Source organism: Stegodyphus dumicola, chromosome 3 (assembly GCF_044657685.1).
Source record: "Stegodyphus dumicola isolate Sdum_Otavi_A_Nest chromosome 3, ASM4465768v1".
NCBI lineage: Eukaryota > Metazoa > Arthropoda > Arachnida > Araneae > Eresidae > Stegodyphus > Stegodyphus dumicola.
This window is the reverse complement of record NC_140770.1, coordinates 21585345-21606785: the sequence shown is the minus strand read 5'-3', so window position 1 is coordinate 21606785 and position 21441 is coordinate 21585345. Positions and strand designations below refer to the sequence as shown.

Genomic DNA, 21441 nt, shown 5'->3' with positions numbered 1-21441 from the left:
AATTTCCAGGGCTATTAATCTCCAGTCACTTTCACTATTTTCCAGAATTAGTCAATCGCGGTAGATTTGAGCGTAGAAAGAGCTCATTTCAAGAGACCACACGAGAAATATCAGGTGACTTCGCAAGACTATGTTGAAAAAGATCCGTGGAATACCTATATGACTTCATGTTTTCTAGGAATGCAGTTTTTAATTTCGAAGTACTACTTGTTGCTTTATATCCATGACGTTTCACACTTTGAAAGTTATTGATATAAAAAAATGGAATTTCTTCCACAAATACTGGACGTAGAACTTTCTGTTGATAGCACGTTGAGTTGCTTTTAACATTTTTTCTCACTATCCATAATGTCGTTTCCCATCGCAAAAGAATCCTGAGACAATAATAAAGCTCTGACTGAAACGTTCTTAGCTTTGATGGAACCAGTTTTGTGCATTTTTTCCCTTCGTTTTCAATATAAAATAAACCTTTCTTTATTGCAGTTACCTAGGTAAATCCATGCGTCATCAAGGGCTATAACGTATTTCCATTTATCTCGAACTAAGTACACTGCTGGCCGAGAAACGACATCTGAAGCATTGCATAAAAGAAAAGTTATGTAGTGGATTTTGCATTCGGAAATTCCTTTGCAAAGCTGGAGTTTGCACAGAATATCGTGTTATGCCTCAAATAAGAAGAGGAAATGCTTACCATCAAGTTTCGAAATTCGATACAGGTAGGATCGTTGCTTATCGAAGGTATAGATTATCGTTCCGTGATATCGCCGGTGGCACTGGTCGACATCCAACCACTGTCATGCGAATATGGAATCAATGGATTGCTGAGGGTCATATTGAACGGCATGCATGATCTCAACGTCCTCCCATGACTAATGCCAGAGAGAACAGCAGATATTGGAAAGTCAGCCCTGCAAAACCGTACGAACACGTCACGGATGATTAGTTAGGAAATGGGCATGTTTCCAGCACGCACAGGGTAAGGGCCGTTTTAGCTGCCTGCGTTGGCAGCTGTTTCTACTAATTTTGGACCTCTGTAAACTCCCAGGCTTCTTAAAAAGTTGATAATTTTTTCTTCATGCCACAGAGGCTAAGCACAATAAATACCATTTTTGCATTTGCTTTCCTTCATGGTGTTGCAATGGCGAGTAGTGTAGTCTCCAAAGGGGTTATACAAATTGTTCTGCATAGAGCCGCATGCTTAAGCAAAAGCTTCTGAAAATTATGTTTTCAGCTTTTTTAGGTTATAAATCTTGGTTTATTGTTTCATTTATTGTTGCTACAGATGTAGTTAAAAGAAATTCCAATTGATTTCTGCTTCAGAAGATTTTCTCTTTGTCACAAAAGATTTTTTGGAGTCTTCTTTCCGTGTGAAAGTATTTATCGACGGTTTTTTCCTTTCCAATTAGTAATCCTGCTTTGTTTGCACTTAGATTTAAACACCATGCATTTCGCAACATTTCTGACTTATTGAATAGGAATATTTCGCTTTGAAAAGCACAAAAAACAATTCTTCAATTCACAGCTTGTTTACATCTGTCATTTGGAAGCAAGAATGAATTTAAAAGTATCAGAGGATAATTCTTATTTCAAATAATAAGCTGTTTTTCAGAAATTTGTATTCCGAAACATTTGCTTTTTCTTTCGTTCTTTATCGAAATCATTCTAAAAATATGTTAACAACCTGTGCATTTTGGTATATATATGAAAATTTTCAGTTTTACTTTATTGCAGATTAACTGGATTAAGTATTTCAACGGACTGCTGAATGGCCAAATTAAAAATGAAACGTTAGTTGTTATGGATAAAAATTTCATTATCAATTTTGCCGAACTGATCACAAAGACAAACACGAGGTAAGACTAATTGCATATGAGTTTCCGCTTTCGTAACTAGTTGCTAAAATATTATTTATATATAATGAAAGAAGTAAACTACTTAATTAAAAAGAGAGAGTGAAGCTAAAAGTTAAAAGTAAATCACTGCAATCTAAAGCTGGATGATAGTCAAATTTATATTAATTTTTCATTTTCATTCTCGAAGGCAAGGAGACAAATTTTGTAATTTTATTGGGACCAATATTAAAACTAATATCTTAATTTAAATTTAATTCTATAAGACAGACGTTATTTGATCCAGTTCTGTTAAAAACTATGTAAATTGTGATAAATAAAGCCTACGACTATCTTTAACCTGAAGATACATGGTTAGTTTCATTCTGAAAGTTTTACAAAAGAAGGGAAGCACGTGTCATGTATCGTGACATTTCCAAATAATAATAAATAAAAGCGCTTTATAATGTCAATAACAAGGTTTTTGACTGGAAAATTTTCTGATCGTTGTTTTAAAATGTGCTCCATATCCTAATTTTTATTGTTTAGAAGATGGTTATTATCTGGAAACCATATGGTAATCAAATGAAACAAGTTAAATTTAAGACTGGAACATGAAGTAAATAACAGTCACCTTAAAATGAACTATAATGTCTATGCCGTTATTATAGTTACATATACCAGAGAGGTGATTTATTAGCTGAGCGGCAGATACCTTCTGTCCAACCTCTCTGAACAAAACAATTATATTCATAAATAAAAAATTTACTTCTCTAATACTTTTTACTTCTTCTTCATTTTTAAAATATAAATTATCGTCTGCTAGTTGACAATTTTGTTTCCATGCAAAATGGAGCTTTAAAAGATGCAATGGATAGAAGGATCTTGTTTGTGCTCTTTACGCAGAAAATATCGTATTATTTAATTATTAAAAAACAATGTGAAAGTCATGGGTTTCCGATATCTAAAGCTACGATAGGTAATATTGTCAACAAGAAAGGAACAAAATGCCACAGTGTGGTTTCAAATGGAAAATTTGTTCCAAAAACATATCCAAGGAAAAAAACGGACTGTTTCAAATGTTGCAATGGTTCAGATCTTTAATAGAGAAAGAACTATAGGGTTGTACTCTGTTTTTACACATAAATAGATTAGATCCTACAAATTAACCTGGCGAATTCTCGCACAGGCATGAATAACTACCAGACAGAGGAAGGGTGAAAATAGCCCTTTATTAATTCAAAATAGTTAACAGAAAGGCACTGTCTTCGTTCGTTAGGCACCGTCAAACTTGGGGGGAAACTAAAAACGTAGAATATAATTCAAGTCAAAATCTAAAATAACTAATTCTGGGTAGCCGTAAGTTACGCCTAACATGTGGACTCACAAAAACCTAACATGGGGCGGGATGACATTTCCGATATGGCCAAGAGGCTTACTAGCGTAACAGCGAAACAACAACGTAACGTGAGCTGTCTAGCATAAACATGCTCTGAAATAAACGCATAGATTCACCCGTTTAAACATGCATCCCACTTCATTTTAAATTTACATCCTGGTAAGAGAATGTGAGGGGAAGTTGAGAAGTTCAGATAAAGGTATCAACTGAAAATAAATTTGTTATGCAAAATAAGGAAACCCCTACAGAACCTCAGGCAAATCAAAGGACAAAAACAATCAAGTATAAACAGAGGAATTAATCGAAAATTAAAAAAGGAGAAAAAAAAATAATGGGCATATTTTCTTTATGAGAAACATTCTTATGATAAAAATGGCAAATTGATATCACAATAAATGTATCTTAGGTGCATTTAAATGACTGCAATAAAAAATGCATTTAATTTCATCAAAGAGGAGAAAAAATCTTAAAACGTTTAAACTTAAATGTTTCAAAGGAAATTTATGATTGTTGCTTGTTTCTCATATAACGGCAAATTTAAAATAAAAATTCTGATGTGTACACCACATGACTTCCTTGTACTGAATATTCAATTATAGACATCTTTTCTTGCATTTCATTTAAACTTATTGGATTTAATTACATCTACTTCGTCGATAGCGCATAAACCACAATAGAATAAATGCACTCTTTAAAATTCACTATATTTGTTTACCATAGCGACACTCTACCGCTAGATTCACTTACCAGCGTTATTTTTCGTTTATATTATAACTCAGAATGCACAAAATTTATATAATTTGAAGAATTACCTAATCGTTGCCACATGTTCTATTCAAATATTATAATAAAGCTAGAATGATGTATAAAAGAAATTAAGCAAACAAAAAAAAAAAAAAAAAAAAAAAAAAAAAAAAAAAGAAACAGTTTTTCACAGACGATTCAGTATTTCTCATTCAGTTAATTCAGATCTCACTTCGCGACAAGGCAAAAAGACATAAGAACTCAAAATATCTATATTAAAAATTACGAAGTAAATCTTAAACACTTATTTCCTCGAAAAAAAATCCAGAAAGGTTTAAGCATGATTTAATTCACAATAATAATTGAAAGCGTTATCTTTGTTGTTGCGAAGCTTAGTCTCCCTATATTGGCTACAAATCTACTATTCTTCTGTTTCAAATGTAAACAAACATATCTGCCGTGTTATTTAAAAATTAGGCTTAACAGCAATTAAACAGCTTTTAAATTGTTGATAATTCTACAAATATTCCTTGCAGATGTCATAAGAAAATCTTAACCGGAAGATAAGAACAACATAATTCAATCATTTTTAAAGCAAAAAATGCACAATTTACAAACATATAAGCGTAAAGAAAGTGAGATCATTGAGCCGGGTAATAGAGTGGATATATATATACATATATTTATATACTTCTAGTGCGGCCGATTGCAACTAAAATACATGGTGCATATCTACACGTTATAGCAGTCCTATATGCAAAATTTGAACGTTCTGAGGCTACTCGTTTTTGAGTCATGCGAGATACATACGTATGTACATACGTACAGACACCTCAAAAAATTCCCTTCCGAATTCATTTAAAAACAGTTTTATAATTTTTTTGGAGGAATAGAGTCTTTCATTTTGTCCTTACGTACAGATGTTATGCAAAAACATCGTCAAATTGCATTCGATAGCGGTCAAAATGGATATTTTGTTGAAATATGCTGCCTGAAAATTTTCGCGATTACAATACCTCTTTTTTACTTCGTACAAGGAAGTAAAAAGTGGAGAAAAATGTTAGGATTGACTACACGTGCTATCAGGAACATGTTTTATACCCAGTTTTCAAATATGAAATATTTCTCTTTACCAACAGTCAGTAGAACTGCATCAAGACAAAGCAAGCTTGTGGGAGATTACACGTGAAAATCCACCTGTACAAAATGGAACAAAAAACGGGTAATAACCCTTCACTCATATCCCTATTAAATCTCCTGATGTATCGCCTAACGATTTTTGTGCTTTTTCGCTTTAAAAAATGGATCATCCAAATGTCGACCTAAACCCTTCTTAGACTTCGTAAACTTATTCAAGATGAATGGTTTAATGTACTCTCCCGATAATATAGGAGGCTTTGTTATCTTATAAATTACACTGTAGAAAGGTAGTGAAGAATAAGAGTTATCAAATAGAATATTAAAAACCCAAAAATGTTTGGTAAAAAAGTTCTTTAAATAAAACGAAAATCATCTGAAATGATCTGCAAACAGCCTCTGTATTATTGTATGCATTCTGCATTCTTAATGATTTCTTCGAAATCTTCTTACGAAATCAAATATGATCAATAAAATAATTCATAATCGTAATAACTAATATGCTCAGTGTAATAGAATACAAAATACCTAGGTGCGAAGTGTACTTTTACTACGTATTTAGTAAAAGGGTATGCAGTAACTTCATTTTTCGTGAAATGTTTAAACAGATCTTGCAAATTCTTTTGTACTGCATTATATGTTTACATTATTATTTGAAACTGTATTTATGAACGCAAGTGTTCGTTCTATTTTTTGTTTACATTTACGGTTTTAGGTCTTTTGAGGTTACAAGCCAAGTATGAAATGTTATTCCACCAGTTGTTTAGGTACAACAGAATTTTACATAAAGAAATCTGTATTTCTGTACACAAAAACGAATTTTTAGATTAGCATGGACGCAATGGCTAAAGTAGCAGTATTAAATTCGTATCACATTTTTAACCAAGAAACGCATCGAAGTGCGATATTTCTTTGAACCTTAATAATATCATTCGCGGCTACATACATTTTCTGAAATTTGTGTTTATTCCCTTTCAAAATGGTAAAAGGTTTCATTTCTTTGACTACAATGTTTTATATCTGGTCTGCGTCAGCACACCGTTCAGAAAAACCTACTGTTACGTTTTTTTTCCCTTTATTACGTTACGTACGTACGGGCTTCGTGCGGATTAGGAGTGAATAATGACGACACTTGATGAAGTATCGAAACATCCTTTATTGGCCAGTATAACTCAAGAGAGCTAAAAAAATCACGTTTATAGTCGTCGAAGAACTACTATATACTCGTTGAAACAATCAGCAGCTCAGCCTTCAAGCGATCAGGCTATAACGGTGGAGACAGCTTCATTGTAAAGCACCAGAGTACAACTCCCGACTCTTCTCGGTCGTTCTCGGAACTCCACATAATCTCGAGACTAATCACGTTACAACTCGCGATGCACTCGACGATAGACTAGTGTGCAGACAAGCCTCCACATTTATTCAACATCAAGTCTGTGCACTGCGACCGCTCAATCACAGAGCGAAATTGACGGCTACAACCGGTTTCTCTTCCTTCTGCTGCTGGGCTCCGAAGGTGTAGGAAGGTCTTCTGGCTGTCCTCACCCCGGATGATGCGTGTGTGCCATTTTGTTCTTTTTCGCTCTTTTTTTTTTTTTTTTTTTTTTTTTTTTTTTTTTGACTGCCATCTCCATATTGTATATAGAGCAAAGTATTCCTCCTAGTAAAGAAATTGGCACTGAAGATTCAACTAAAATTATCTAGATGCTGACTTCTGCCGTAAATTAACGATGTTCTACAATTTAAAAATCCTCGAAAGGACTTCATATGCACGTGTTCCATTTACTGATGGTATGAATATTTGCCTTGTGTTTTTTCAAAAATATATTGGAATAATCAGTCAACTCAACTTCCTCCGTTATAAAATTTGACTTTTTTTTTTATCATGAAACTTTGCTGAACGATGATGAACTGAGATCTAGTTTGATTGGAATATTAAGCATTTCTCGTACGAAAAGTTAGGATTCAAAATGGTAGGACTGTTTCTTTCGGCCGCAGTACGATCACGGTTGCTAATCTTCTGTATGGCGATATTTACTTAATTTATGCTGGTATTGATTCAAAATTTAATGATGTCAAGATATAATACATATTACTTAATTTACATTATTGGAATTGTCATCCTTTGGGGGTAAGTTACTTTAATTATATATTATATTCCTTTATAGATCACACATTCCATTATCACATACCACATCATATTTATATTCCAACTAGAGTACAGCTCCCGACTCCTCGGTCCAGTTGTTCCCGGAGCTTAACACACTCCAAGAATAAACTCGACGATGCACTAACTCGCGATACATTAAGAGACTCTTTCGGTGCACTCGACGACCAACTCAGCACTCACTCACCGATTGTCAACTCGATTGACTCCGCACGGACTTACTAACTCCTCGACACTAACTCTCCGCGTACCAGAAGGGTTTATATAGCTTTTGGCTTGTGTTCGAGAACATTCTGGGCGAAACCATCTTTTATTTCTTCATGTTTTCGTTATTCTCCTTTCATCCCGTGAGATGTTTCATCCTGGACGGAAGTTTCTTCGTCTATGGCTTATCGCATATTTTGTCGCCAAAAGATGCTATTTTTCGCCGAATGTGGCAACCTTGCCTTCCTTTGCCATTTTATGGCAACCCTAAAACTGCTTTGCGGGGAAGATAACCTACCGTGCCTGTACATTTCGTAACACCACCTAATAAGGGTATAGTCTATTCATTAATTCAGTAACTATTACCTTTATTTTCAGGGTGGTAGCCAATTACATGATGTGGAAGATAGTTCAAGAATTGTCAGAGAACTGGAAGATTCCGAAACATAGGTCACGAAGGAGTTATATATATCCTCTTTGGAAACGATGTCTCTATTCCCTTGTGTCCGAAGAGCAATTTAACATGAGTTCTTATTTCATGGAACATTACTTCAAAAAGGAAACCAAAGATGACGTGAGTGCAAAAGTGCCTACTCCAAAGAATACATCAAAATCATTTGAAGCTTTTCTTATGTCTTCGTTATTTACTTTGTTTGAAAAGTCAATACCTGTTGTTAACTAATAATGGACAATTTTCCATTAAAGAGAGTCCAAACATCCGAAGCAAAGTAAAAATTTTAATTTCATACCGTACGAAGGCTATTCCCTATATATCACGAACTACGTTTCTCGATTATGTGCCTCTCGATTTTCCTTTTCTCTACATGAACTTTCCATATATGATTTTTCGGTACTTTTCCGTTATGCCAGCGCAAGCGATAAAGTCGCCAATAATGGTACAACCGATGCCAAACGGAATATTCTCGCTGGTAACCTTTTACGCCTCATTTTCGAAACAAGTCGCAGCTTTTTCTTATCAGATTGATTGTTTCTTTCAATACTGGCATATAATTACATAGGATTTTTATCAGATAGTACAGTTTTATGTCTAAGGCTATTTTCGATAATTAAGTCAATTAGGATGCAATCACAGCGCTAACCCGAAGCCGAAAATATAGAAAAGGTGAAGTCAAGGGTTAAATTCATCAATTCTAATGAGAATGCATTAGCGAAGTAAAGCACTGCAGTTTTACATAATTTCTGAGTAAGCTATTCGTACGAATTGAAATATTTCTTGCATATAAACTTGTGTTCCAAATTAAGATTTAACTTGAAATTAATGTGGATAATTACTAAGAGCATTAGATTTTTGTAGAGTAGTTTACATGAGATGAGATCACTTGGGTCACGTGATATGAACTGGCGAATCAGGATGTTGAACCATGAAAGCATAGTAAATTCTTAAATTAATGTCTTTTTACAAATTTATTGTCTTCATTTATTGGCTTTTTATAAAATTTTAAGCGATATTAAAATGTTTATGCCTTCAAAATAAAAAATTCTTAGAACTAACATTTTTTTAAATATTTTTTATGTGTATACTGTATGTTGTCGCCAATAAAGTCTGCTTGGCGAGATTTGCGCCGACGAAACGGAAAAGTACCGATTTTTCCTATATATAAACTGAACTATTTCTATATTTTTCATTTATGTTGATCATATCTAATTTCTTTTATTCATAAAATGAATTATTTCTCGATTTTCGTTTTTATTAATCAATGGTGACGTTTTACAAACTTACAATTTTGTAGTTACCAAATCACGAAGAAACGGCTGTCAGATTTCCGAAAAATAATATAATTATTTAGACATTGTTCGAATAATCACCGGATGAAGTTAGGGTTTTTACAAAACAACGAAAATCAGATGAAAGTTGTGATTACACCGAGAAAAGGATTGCAAACACGAACATGGTTTGGAAGTTCTAGCATTCTTACACTTACCGCTGTTTGCTTTATGTTTTTATGAGACTTAATAGAGTTTAATTCTGTCAAATGTAACTTCATATGAACCCCAGTACAATTTCGGATGGCTCGAAAAGCTGTGGGTGTCAGGTGAATGCTAATCCGTTCACATCTTGCTCTAAAGTTAAAATCAGCAAGAGCTAGAAAACTCTGGGAATAGAAGAAGGCTTATTTGCATTGAAACAATGAGTTTTTGTCTTTTATACCGATAATGGGGGCAGAAACTCACTGGGTTTAGTTAGATTTTCGTCCAAAAACCCGATTATCGGAACTGTTTGGTAACTTTACGCTTCGTGCCATATTCGCCAGGTCTGTCCTTGAGACGTAAACCAAATACACTCTTAGACAAAAAAAAAGACAAAAAAAAAAAAAAAGAGCACCAAGAACGAGTTATACGAATGGGAGCAAAACCGGTAGAAGTGATGTACATGTACAGAAAAACAAATTATTACAGTTTGCGAAAAATTTAATGATTTATTGAAGTGATAGAGCTTTACAAAGTGAAAAAGTCAGTAACGCGTTTGTCCACCTCTGGCCCTTATGCAAGCTGTTATTCAGCTTGGCATCGATTGATAGAGGTTGCGGATGTCCTCATGAGGGATATCGTGCCAAATTCTGTCCAACTGGCGGTTTAGATCGTCATTATCCCGAGCTGGTTGGAGGGCCCTGCCCATAAACGTGCTCAATAGGAGAGATATCCGCCGACCATGCTGGCCAAGGTAATGTTCGGCAAGCACTAAGGCAAGCAGTAGCAACATGTGCAGTGTGGAGGGCATTATGTTGTTGAAATGTAAGCCCAGGGTGGCGTGACGTGAAGGGCAACACAACGGGCCTTAGAACTTCGTCGACTTACCGCTGTGTTGTAAGGCTGCGACGGATGACAACCAAAGGGGTCCCTATGAAAAAAATGGCACCCCAGACCATCACTCCAGTTGTCGGCCTGTCTGCCGAAAGGCAATCACGTTCATCGCTGTCCGGCACGTCTCCAGATTCGCCGTCGCCGGTCATCGTGGCTCAATTCAAAGCGGGACTCATCACTGAAGACTATTCTACTCAAGTCAGTGACATTCCAGTGCGAATGAGCCCGACACCACTGCAAACGGGCTTGACGTTGTCAGAGACAATTACCATTGACAGAGGTCAATGGTAGTCGGAGCAAAGGGCGCCGTGACCTCAGCCCCCTTTCTGTGAGCCGTCTACGAATGGTCCTTGCGGTCACTGAAGCACTAGTTGCACGTACAATCGATGATAACGATGCATCTGGGGCTGTGAGTGCCGCTCTGACGATTGCTTGGTCTTCACGTTCTGTCGTTTCTCTAGGCCTACCGCTTCCTTCTTGAGGCTGTGTGCGGCCATGGTTCACCCATTCCTGCCAACATCGTCTAATAGTGGCATGGATGCTGCTCAAATGTCGATCTATTTGCCGATAAAACCAACCGGCTTCTTTGAGTCCAACTACACGACCTCTATCGAATTCTGACATTGCGCATATCATTCGCGCGCACCTGTATGCAAGGCATAGTTACTGTCTACAAGAGTACACGGAATGAAATTCGTAAAGAATTTATGATCTGGAATCCTAATTTCTCCTCTTAAATATCCAGCCAGTTGCGCAGATCAGATGCGCTGTAGCGACAACCGTTCATTCATTGGTAGTCAAAATGTAAAATTTTGCATTTTCCGTCAAAACCTGTATGCATATCAATTTGTGTCCAATTTGCTTTATATCTTCTCGGTGCATCATGGTGCGCGATTTTTTTTTTCTGTCTAAGAGTGTATGTGCATCTAAACAAGGAATGGTTTCGACATTATCTTTTAAAAGTATAGCAGGGAAAGAGAACAAGCAATAAGAATAACTACTCTGGTATTGCTACCCAGCGTCTATTTCGGCAACATTTCAACTTGGGACGTCATGGAAAAGTTCCAGATGGACGACAGACATTTTTAGGTAGAATAATTTCCCGTTTTGGTGACATTTCCTAGCTGCCTCGCTCACCCGATCTTTCATGTCCAGACCTTTTTCACTTTGGGCCACCTGAAGCAAGCAGTTTTCCGAACACGTTGTGCCATCATTCCTGAGTTGAAGGATCGCATCAGAACTTCCGTCGGCAATGTCCCACGGAATAAGTTACGCCGAGTTATGGCAAGCTCCCAACACCGCCTAGATGAATGTTTTATGCAAAGAGGGCATCATTTGACAGGCATCATATTAAAAAAGCAATCCACGTAATGCACAATGACTTACTTACACATTAGTAAATGGCATACCTTTAACTATTAATTGACTTAAGTAGTAATAAATAAACTTACAGCTACTGCCTTATGGTGTATTTTTAATGTCCTATATGAACGTTGCGACCCCTATATTTAGTGTCCCTATGCCGTCAAAGCACTACACATGTACAAACATCCATACCAGCTCCGGGTTTCGAAACCGGTCTTTTCGGTATGAGAGTCGAGTCACTAATACTAGTCCGTCTGGGTGGCAAGTCCAATAAATAATACAGGGATATAAAACCAAAGGTTCATACGAAGAAGGAAAACGTGAATAATAAAATTCAAATGTACAGTAGGTAGGGAAGTAGCAGCGAATTATTCCAGGCTGTTAGCTACAATGACTACCAATAAGTATTTGGACACCTATGCAAATGACGATATCTGCGGTCCTAAGGTACGTCACGGACCCCGCCGGTATATATCGTGTAGGAAACAGCATCGGCTTTAGTCGCATATAAGATGCCTCGCAGTTCGGAGCTTTCTGATTTCGAGAAAGATATAATTATCGGGTATCACAAATGTGGCCGATCCTTAAGGGACTGATTTAGCGATCTGAAGTACCCAAAATCGACAGTGACCTATGTGATTCAGAAGTGGAAGGTGAGTGGTAATTGTTGAAATGTGCTCCGAGTCGGCAGACCAACGAAACTGGGAGATAGAAACCGACGAGTGCTGTCTATAGAAATTCGGAAGAATCGCACCTAACTGATGGCCCTCATCCGCGAGGGGTTTCAACAGGCATCCGAGAGTATTGTTTCAATGAATACCATCCGTAAGGAAGCAAATCTGTTTGATTTTCATGGTCGTGCTGCTGCCCATAAGCCTTTGATCACAAAGTCCAACCGCGCTGCTCGGTTAATGTGGAACAAAGCACATCGAAATTGGGCTGTAGATCAGTGGAAACGGGTTCTTTGGATTGACGAGTCAAGGTTCACCCTTTACCGTTCGGATGGCAGGGTCTGGGTCTGGCGTCTACCTGGAGAATGTCTCCTGCCAGAATGCATTGTGCCAACAGTCAACTTCGGCGGAGGTGGAATTATGGTTTGGGGGTGTTTCTCCTGGTATGGGCTGAGACCCTTGGTTCCCATTCATGGTATGCTCAACTCCGATGCCTACTGCACTGTTTTGGATGACAATGTGCTTCCTACGTTGTGGCAGTTTTACGGGTTGGACCCCTGTTACTTTCAGGACGACAATGCCAGTTGTCATGTTTCGACGTTAACCAAGGCTTGGTATGGTGCCAATGGAGTTCATCGAATGGACTGGCCTGCCCAGAGTCCAGACCTGAACCCTATCGAGAACCTCTGGGATGAGTTGCATCGCCGAATTCAGGGGTGCACTACCCGTGCAAAATCGGTGAAGGAACTTCTATGTCTTCTCCAAGCCGAGTGGAAGAAAATACCACTAGCTGTCATACAAAGACTTGTGGAAAGTATGCCCCGGAGGGTCCACGCTGTAATTACCTCTCGTGGAGGCTCTACTAACTATTGATTTTGAATATTTAGGTTTTCTTTTCTATCACAGGTGTCCAAATACTTATTGGTAGTCAGTGTATATTCTTAGCAACGTTAGTATGTGCGTTTTCTGCGGATGAATGCAAATTCATTTTTGCTAGAGTTCCTGAACGATGCTTGTTAGTATGTCAAGTAGGGTCTTTTCAAATGATAGTGTGGTATATATGCAGTCGAAGAGATAGTGATCTGTATTATGGATGCTACCACAAATGCAGAGGTCATTATTTCAGTGGCCAAAACTATGCAAGTAAGAAATAATTAGACCATGCCCTATTAGTTATTGGGGAAATTGCGAAGAACTGCTAATTAAGTACTTATCTGCATTAGGAAGCCTGTTGTTCAATCTTCTGCCTAAAATGGATATAGTGTCCATGACAGACTAGCCATAATTTATAATTTCATTTATTATTTAATTATTTGTACTTAATTTATTTTTGCTGTTATTGTTTCATACATTTTCTTTACTTAAAATGAAAATATTGGGGAAATTATTTTCTGGGTAGCATGACATATATATCCGTATAGGTCTTTTGAGATTCGGCTTCTATTAATGCGAGTTTTTATTCATTAGCTGTTTCATCTGTGTGGGTTTTTGTCGAATAGCCAGTTATAACGGGATTTTTTTTTCGGGGGGGGGAGTGAAGGCTTTTGTCCTGTGGCCTTTTATCTTTCGATCTCTGTCTTTATACAGTAACTCCGAAGCCGAGGAATGATAACTGCTGTGCATATTAGATATGGCGTGTGATTTGTTTATTTATTTCAAGTTTTATGTTAGAGCTAAGAGATTGATATCTAAGGAGCTTTTGCAGGCTTAATTTTGCTTGAGTATTTGCATACTTAGTACTAAACACTTCAAATAGCAAATGCATATTATTTCCTAATTTTAAGTTGTACTCTATGAGCAGCAGAATCAAGCTTAAATTATTTTTTTTTTTTACTAGCTAACAGATTTTCAGAATATATGTTGCTATGACTTCTCCCAGCTGACCGACAGTAACATCAGATGAGGTCTCTAAAGTCAGAGCAAGCCTAAGAATTTCGTCTTGGAAAGGGTCAAGATTGCGCCTGCCTTTGGTAAGAGTCTTGAGAACCCCATAGGTGACAGTACGACTTTGCTCATTTCCGCCCACAATTTTTATGCGGGGAGGGCGGGTCCGAAGCTTTCCCACTCCTCTTTCTGTATCACCAACCTATCGAGCGGACTTCTGGCTTGCCGCATATTTCGAGCCCGCCCATAGTGAAACAGTATACATCTATGTCTTCTCCAAGATTCGAATCTGGGACCTTTGGTCAGGCAGTCGGCGTCGCTAACCACTATCCATGTCAGGCGGCTCAGTATATGTACACTTAACCAAATTGCGCAGGCAATAATTCGTCTGAGCAAGATAACTTAGTGTAAATGAAAGCCAACACTTTTAATTTGTAAACACTTTGAAAGCTTTTAATTTCTCTTTATATTTTTCGTTTTTAAATTTCAAGCGATTGTTTTGCGCTCAGTAACCATTTAAATTATTCCATAATTATTAGTGTTGATGTAATTATTATTGTGCTTTCATAAAATTTCTTTCATTTCCCATTAGGTACTCAAGATTTTTAAATATGTTCATAATGAGTTTTTAAATATGATAGAAGAAAAGGAATGGTTAGATGTAGAAACTAAAAAACGAGCCAAAGAAAAGGTTTGTTTATTTTGTCTAATTCTCCTATTGTTGTTGTACTTCTATACGAACTCCTATTTACATAGTCTCTGGCTCCTATCTTTAACGGTCAATATGAATTTCCTAATTGTTTCTATGGTTTTCGTCTTCATCGTTAAATAAGGGCTTACCAGCGGTAGAGCTTCGCTGAACACTGGTAGCTCAAACTAGGATCCGACTTCAGGCGAACTGGCGTATTCACAAAGACGACAGACCGTTTCTTCTACTGTTTGCTCAGATTGGTTAAAAGAGGAAACGTAGGGTTACAATATCATGTACTTGGCGACTTTTGCTTCATCGCCCATACTATTTGTATATCAGCCTCGTGTACCGAAAAGTGTGCGAAATCCAACGGCGAAACCTCAGCTCAACAGTGAAGAAGATGGAAACACTTCTCGGACTTCTAGATCGCCGGTTCTATGTCCGCTCGTAAACTTTTACGAACTCTGCCCTGGACGGATTTGTTTTTATCCTCACTTTATTGAATGACTTTGTCATTATTGGTCTTTTCGCCTTCGGGTGCGGTGTTAAAATTCAACACCTTCATTTTTCTCTACTATTGTTAATGCTAATTTTTCTTATTTTTATCTAGTGGTTTGTACTCTTTGTAGTAGGTACCAGTAGCAAGATGATGATCCAAGATCCCGAAAAGCGTTTCAATAGAAACAGCGCATAATGGAATAAACTATAATTTTTGTTATACTTACTCATCATTTAGGTTAAAAGAATAGGTATCCGACGCCCTTAAATGTTTATTGAATTAAGTGATTGTATTGATTATAAATATTGATTGTAAGCACTTTTTCTTGCAAAACAATTATCGTACTTTTAACAATTTAAATTCAAATACCAATAAACTATTAATAAGATCAGTAGGTTATTTAAAATATATTCCACACTATTCCCCTTAGCTTTCATTCATAAAATAAAAAATTATCGAATGAAGTAAAAGCTGTTTCTCCTCGCTGTACTGAAAGCCTACAAAGTTTGTTTGTCGTCAATTACCACGCCTACAGGGCGATAACTCGCCATTCCAAATATGACCGACAACCAGATGTTTCATCCAATGAGAGCAGACAGTTGAAGAAATGGTCTGTAGGCTTTTTTGAATATGCGGCGAACCGGCTTAGCTGCATGGGCGTTTTTGTGCTTTACCACATGTGTAATGTGTATACGAGCCAGTTTCCTTTATAATGTTACCCATGGAGGCACCCCTTCCATCAGGAAGATAGCTGTAGTGTGTTTTGCATTGGTTTCTATAAAATAAACCAAACCGTAAAATAAGACTTATAAATACTAAAAACAACATTATAAACGAACCGTTTGTTTACCAGTTATATAACTTGTGATATAAATTAACAATTATATCCGTACCAATATCCTCTGTTTGAGATTGATTGCGAAAACAATCTAAATGCCTCACTGTAATTTACAAAACAAACGTTCGGTGAACTCGATAAGGTACCTTGCCTACATGTACTCGCAACTGAATTTTAACATCATCATTATATTGTCCTCTACAATTCTGTTCTTCCTTAGTTTAAGTTAATTATATAATGTTCAGTTTTGAGCTAAAGATGTCTCTCTACTCAGACATAGTATCCAATGACACTGTTTCGCAGAAAATAGTTAGAAATTCAAACTTAAATGGCTGCATACAAAGCAGGAAATTTTTCCTTAGTTTCTATAAAATTTCTAAATACTTTTCAAGCTACTTTTGACAGAAAATTCAAGATTTCACTGATTTTAACTGAAGAAATATCTTACAGTACAAGAAGATTTTTAAAGTAGCGATTTGAAAAAAATAATGCATCATTAACGGGCGTTTGAAAAGAAAATATTATCGGGGCACAATTGGTACATTAGGACTTTAAACTCTCCTCAGTGTTTGCCATTCTTAAGTGATTACGGGTCTTAGGACTTTTTCTGTTACAAATTTCTGTTTCTGTTACGTGTCTTAGGATGTTTCCGGTTACAAATTTCTTCTTCTGTTACGGATTTTAGGGCATTTTCTGTTGTGATCGTTTTAAATTAATATATCAAAATTAGTTTACCTTTTTTATAGGTTTAAAAATTGTTTTAAATTTTCTTAACTAACGTTTAACATAATTTCTTCCAACCGGATATAGCTGCATTGCTAAATCAACGCTACGACCTTCACTTTATTTATTCCTTATATTCTTCTAAATAATAAATTTGAATATATATTTCTTCTGTCGCAAGCTACCTGAATTGTTTGACATGTTGAAAGCATGACTTTAATCTATGTGTTTTGACTATATTGCTCCCGGAATTAATTCAGAAACCAAAACAACTTTGAGAAGAAGATATTAATATATGTTATATTTCGTAGGCCTATGCCATGAAATTGTATATTGGAAACCCAAAAGACCCTAGGCCGGTTATTTATGTCTCTGATCTTTACAAAAACGTAAGTATGTGCATTGATACCTTTTACAGAATTTTTAAAATAATTCGTTTAGATATATAATTCAGAAATTTTGGGAATATATTTTAATTATCAGATTTAATTATTTGTTACAGGTAGCAAGAAATAATCTAGACGGATCAGCAAAGGGGCGCAGTGGTTTCCAAGGAGAAGAGTACGTGTTGCTCTTAAATATTGTGTAATTATAGTCTCAATGAATCATCCATTTTTATAGAAAAATAAAATTAAAAAATAAATAAGCTAAAAACAACATACCAAAATGATTGTTATTATAATTGAACTATAATCTCACGTTATTGAATTAGCAGAAATTTTTATTTTCTTAGGAATCTAAATTAAATTGTTTATTTGGAGCCTTCAAAAAAAACATCGCGGACGAAAACGTCGCGGAGAAAACAACGCAAGGCGAAAACGTCGTGCTACAAAACATCGTGGGAAAAAACATCGCAAAGAAAAAACATCGCAGTTCTAAAACATCGTGCTACAAAACATCGTCGTCGAAAATAAAGCGGTTCAAAAACTTCGCAATTTAAAAACATTGTCATTGAAAATATCGTGGTAAAAAATAAAGTAACTACAAGTCATCGCATGACGATAACATCGCGGATATGCTTTTTTCCAGCTTTAGTAACTGTAAATGGATATTTGTATAATGATTTGTGAGCTCAAGATGGAAAGAAGGATAATTTTTACTTTCACAATTTTTTTTTTATTAACTAATAAATTTTTGCTGAAAATGTAAGAAGGAAACTTAAGAATAGAAAATTAAATGCAACTTACTGTTTATACTTTTCATGAAAAATTACCAGTAAAAACTTTATAAAAATGATTTATTAATGGCCTTTGTTAGTTAACTATGTCTGTTTAAAATTCTATGAAGTGCTTATAAGTTGCAATAATTTTCTATGCTTAAGTTCCCTTCTTATTTTCTCAGCAAAAATTTATTAGTTAATAAAAAAATGTGAAAGTAAAAATTATCCTTCTTTCCATCTTGTGCTCACAAATCATTATGGGAATATTCATTTACAGTTACTAAAGCCTGCAAGAAGCATGTCTGCGATGCTATCGTCATGCGATGATTTGTAGATACTTTATTTTTTACCCCGATATTTTCGACGACGATGTTTTTAAACTGCAAAGTTTTTGAAGCGCTTTATTTTCGACGACGATGTTTTGTACCACGATGTTTTAGAACTGCGATGTTTTCTCCCACGATGTTTTGTAGCACGACGTTTTCGCCTTGCGTTGTTTTCTCCGCGACATTTTCGTCCGCGATGTTTTTGCCGCGATCTTATCGGCGGACACCAATCTGCCTGTACAGGGAAACATATCACGGGGGCAGAAGATACATGTCTTCGAGTAGCTGCGCCAGAAATCGTTATCATTCACTGTGTCGGAAGACAGTGTTGCTGGAAACTTATTTGGCAACAACCAAGGAAACTGAGTATAAAAATCATTTGTTCGAAAATCAGTGGTGTCTACTGAATCAGAGTTTCGTGTATTAAATAACACATGCAGCAGATTGTTTAGGATTGTTTAGAGTTTTTGTTATTACTTTAACAAACTTAATTTAGGATGCATTATTAATTTCGGATTATAAATTTCGATTGATTGTTTTGTAAATGGTAGAATATTCCTTCCAATTTGATAGAAGTGATTTGTTATTATAAGCTACAGAGCAACGCATTGTTTTACCTCATTTTCTAAATCTGCTAGAACCATTAACTAAGCTTACTAGAATTTCATTTCTTGTTCAAAGGGCTTAATAGTTTGTTGAGAATTCTGAAAACAAAAAAGACTTAAACCTATCGTCTGTTTAATCGGATCGTATTTCCAATTTGTGATTTTTCAGCTTTGGAATTAACCGTAGGTAGCTTGACCATTTGAGGCGAGCCCTGAATTTTGTGTGGGCCATTATGTTGTGAGCTTGAAGATATCAGAACTATTTGCTATTCTTTTTCTACTAGAAGCAAATCTTTTATTGTTACTCTAATTAACAAAATTTTGTTAAAATTAAAATTTTTATATGGGACTTGTAGCAGTTTTGTTATTTTATTATTATTCGTAAAATATAATAATTTTTACATTAATTAAATAATTATTTACGTAATTTTATGTTATTTGTATAAATATTCTTACGAATTTCGTATATATGTTAATAATTTTAGTAAAAATATACATTTTTTTTTTTTTTTTTTTTTTTTTTTTTTTTTTTTTTTTTTGTATAGTCTAACTTGAAAATCCAAAGAAGCGAAGCTTTCTCGGAAATACAGGGGCAAGTCTATTTAACATTGAGTGAGTGTCTATATCGCTAAATTTGCGATATACCGCCAAGCTGGTGACGGATTTGGGAAATAATTTTTGTCCCCAAGTTTGCGAGAAATAAACAAAAGTCGCCAAACTTGGCCACCATTTGGCGACAATGGGGTTCGGTCCATGGATAACTGCATTTGGTATTGTGATTGAGTAAATATAATTAATGTAGATATGTAATGGTAACCGTATCCGGCATTCAGAAGTAACATTAACCGTATATGCTTTCTGTAATTTCGAGAAATGGAATATACTAGAGATTTCTTGGCGGCCGGGTGAAAACTATATAAGACCAGAGCGAGCATTTGCTCTCAGTTCCACAAGTTTTCATATATCAGCAGTTCAGTGTTTTTCATATAATTTTCTAGAGTCGGTTTTCTTTCTGCAACATCGCTTTAAAATGTTTTTGATTCGATACTTTTTTTTTGGAAACAACATTTACGTAATCTTCAAGACATCTATTAATTTTAGGAGCCATTTCCAAGGTTAACGTCTTATTCTGCATTCCGATAAAATCAAAACAGCAGTAGACGATTATATAAAAAATGCCACATCTTTATCTCAGAAAGCTAATGATAGAATTCAAATAGAAAATCGTTTCCATAAAGAGAGAACGATCTTCTATAGAATTCTCAGCACATTTCCCTCGATTAAAAGAAAGTATGCGTCTTCAAGACCAATAGCATAAATTTCATAGATTTAACCTCTAATTTATTGCGTCTCAATGGCTTTTATGCGAGCATTTGTTTTTTCTTTTTCCAGCATTCTGCATCAAGATATCTGCTTTCGATTCATTACAGTGACCTTTTCCACATACAACATCACCCTCAAAAACTAGATAACTTTCAGCATTCTTACTTTCATAAATTTCTGAAACGTCCTTCTTTAAATCAGTATTTTAGAAATAAATACGTTTTAGTATTGACCTTTCCGTTTACAGCGAAGCAACTAAACTGTATTTGAACTATTTTACAAAACATTTGTCTTTCTTAAAGCATCCTGTAAAGAACGTATAGATCAATATTTGATCCATGAAGTTTTTGTAATTATGTTGGGGAAGATCGTATAATCCTTACTTTATTTAGATTGGTTGAAGTACCCAGAGCACAGCATCAAAAGCACTTCTTTCGTTTCCACTTAAAATGTGTGGACAGAAATTTGGCAAACCTGGCGATAAACCACGTTATAGGGGGAAATTTTAAAAAAAAACTGTTGCTTTTCTTGTTCACTAATATGATACCAGCAAAAGAACCTTTCTTGAAGCATTTCCATATAATATATTTATTTAAACTATACAGCGAATTGGTGAGTTGAAAAAGACAAAAATTCTGAATGTAAAATCGGTAATGAACTTCAGGCTATATCACATTCTTAAAATCCATATATTTTCAATATATCTCTTCTGTATGAACTTAGTAATATAGCAAATTTTAAATATGGTATTGTTTAAAAATAACAAAACATTATAATTTTCTGTTGTTTCCCAGAAACGATGCGTATTTTTATAATCAGTGATATACAGTAATTCCTTAAACATATGTTACCCCTGATACTGCTAGTTAAAGACACACGCAAAGACTTCATGAGAAAAGCTCGTCATATACGGTATGTACTGAGCACCACATGTACAGAAACGGAAATTTACGAAAAAAGAGATTTAAAAACCTGTTGCGAATATCATTGCCTTATTTCTTTATCGTAGTATAGGTTACTGATGTAAATTTTAATTCATATAAAATATTTAGTC

The 21441-nt window shown here is 35.5% G+C and overlaps 1 protein-coding gene across 3 annotated transcripts in view; it reads left to right on the top strand.

The window, feature by feature from the left end:
• Window positions 1-21441, top strand: part of LOC118193977 (membrane metallo-endopeptidase-like 1) — a 100031-nt gene that overhangs the window by 23855 nt on the left and 54735 nt on the right. For 2 of the 3 annotated variants that reach the window (XR_015039968.1, XM_085812327.1), the window contains exons 9-13: window positions 1732-1853; window positions 7859-8054; window positions 14816-14914; window positions 17286-17363; window positions 17477-17535. Coding sequence is in view for 2 of the 3 variants with exons in the window: in XM_085812327.1 (XP_085668453.1) it covers window positions 1732-1853; window positions 7859-8054; window positions 14816-14914; window positions 17286-17363; window positions 17477-17535 (554 nt within the window). In the remaining variant the exon portion in view is untranslated. The remainder of the gene's footprint in view (window positions 1-1731; window positions 1854-7858; window positions 8055-14815; window positions 14915-17285; window positions 17364-17476; window positions 17536-21441) is intronic. The other variant, XM_035365154.2, reaches the window with a different exon arrangement.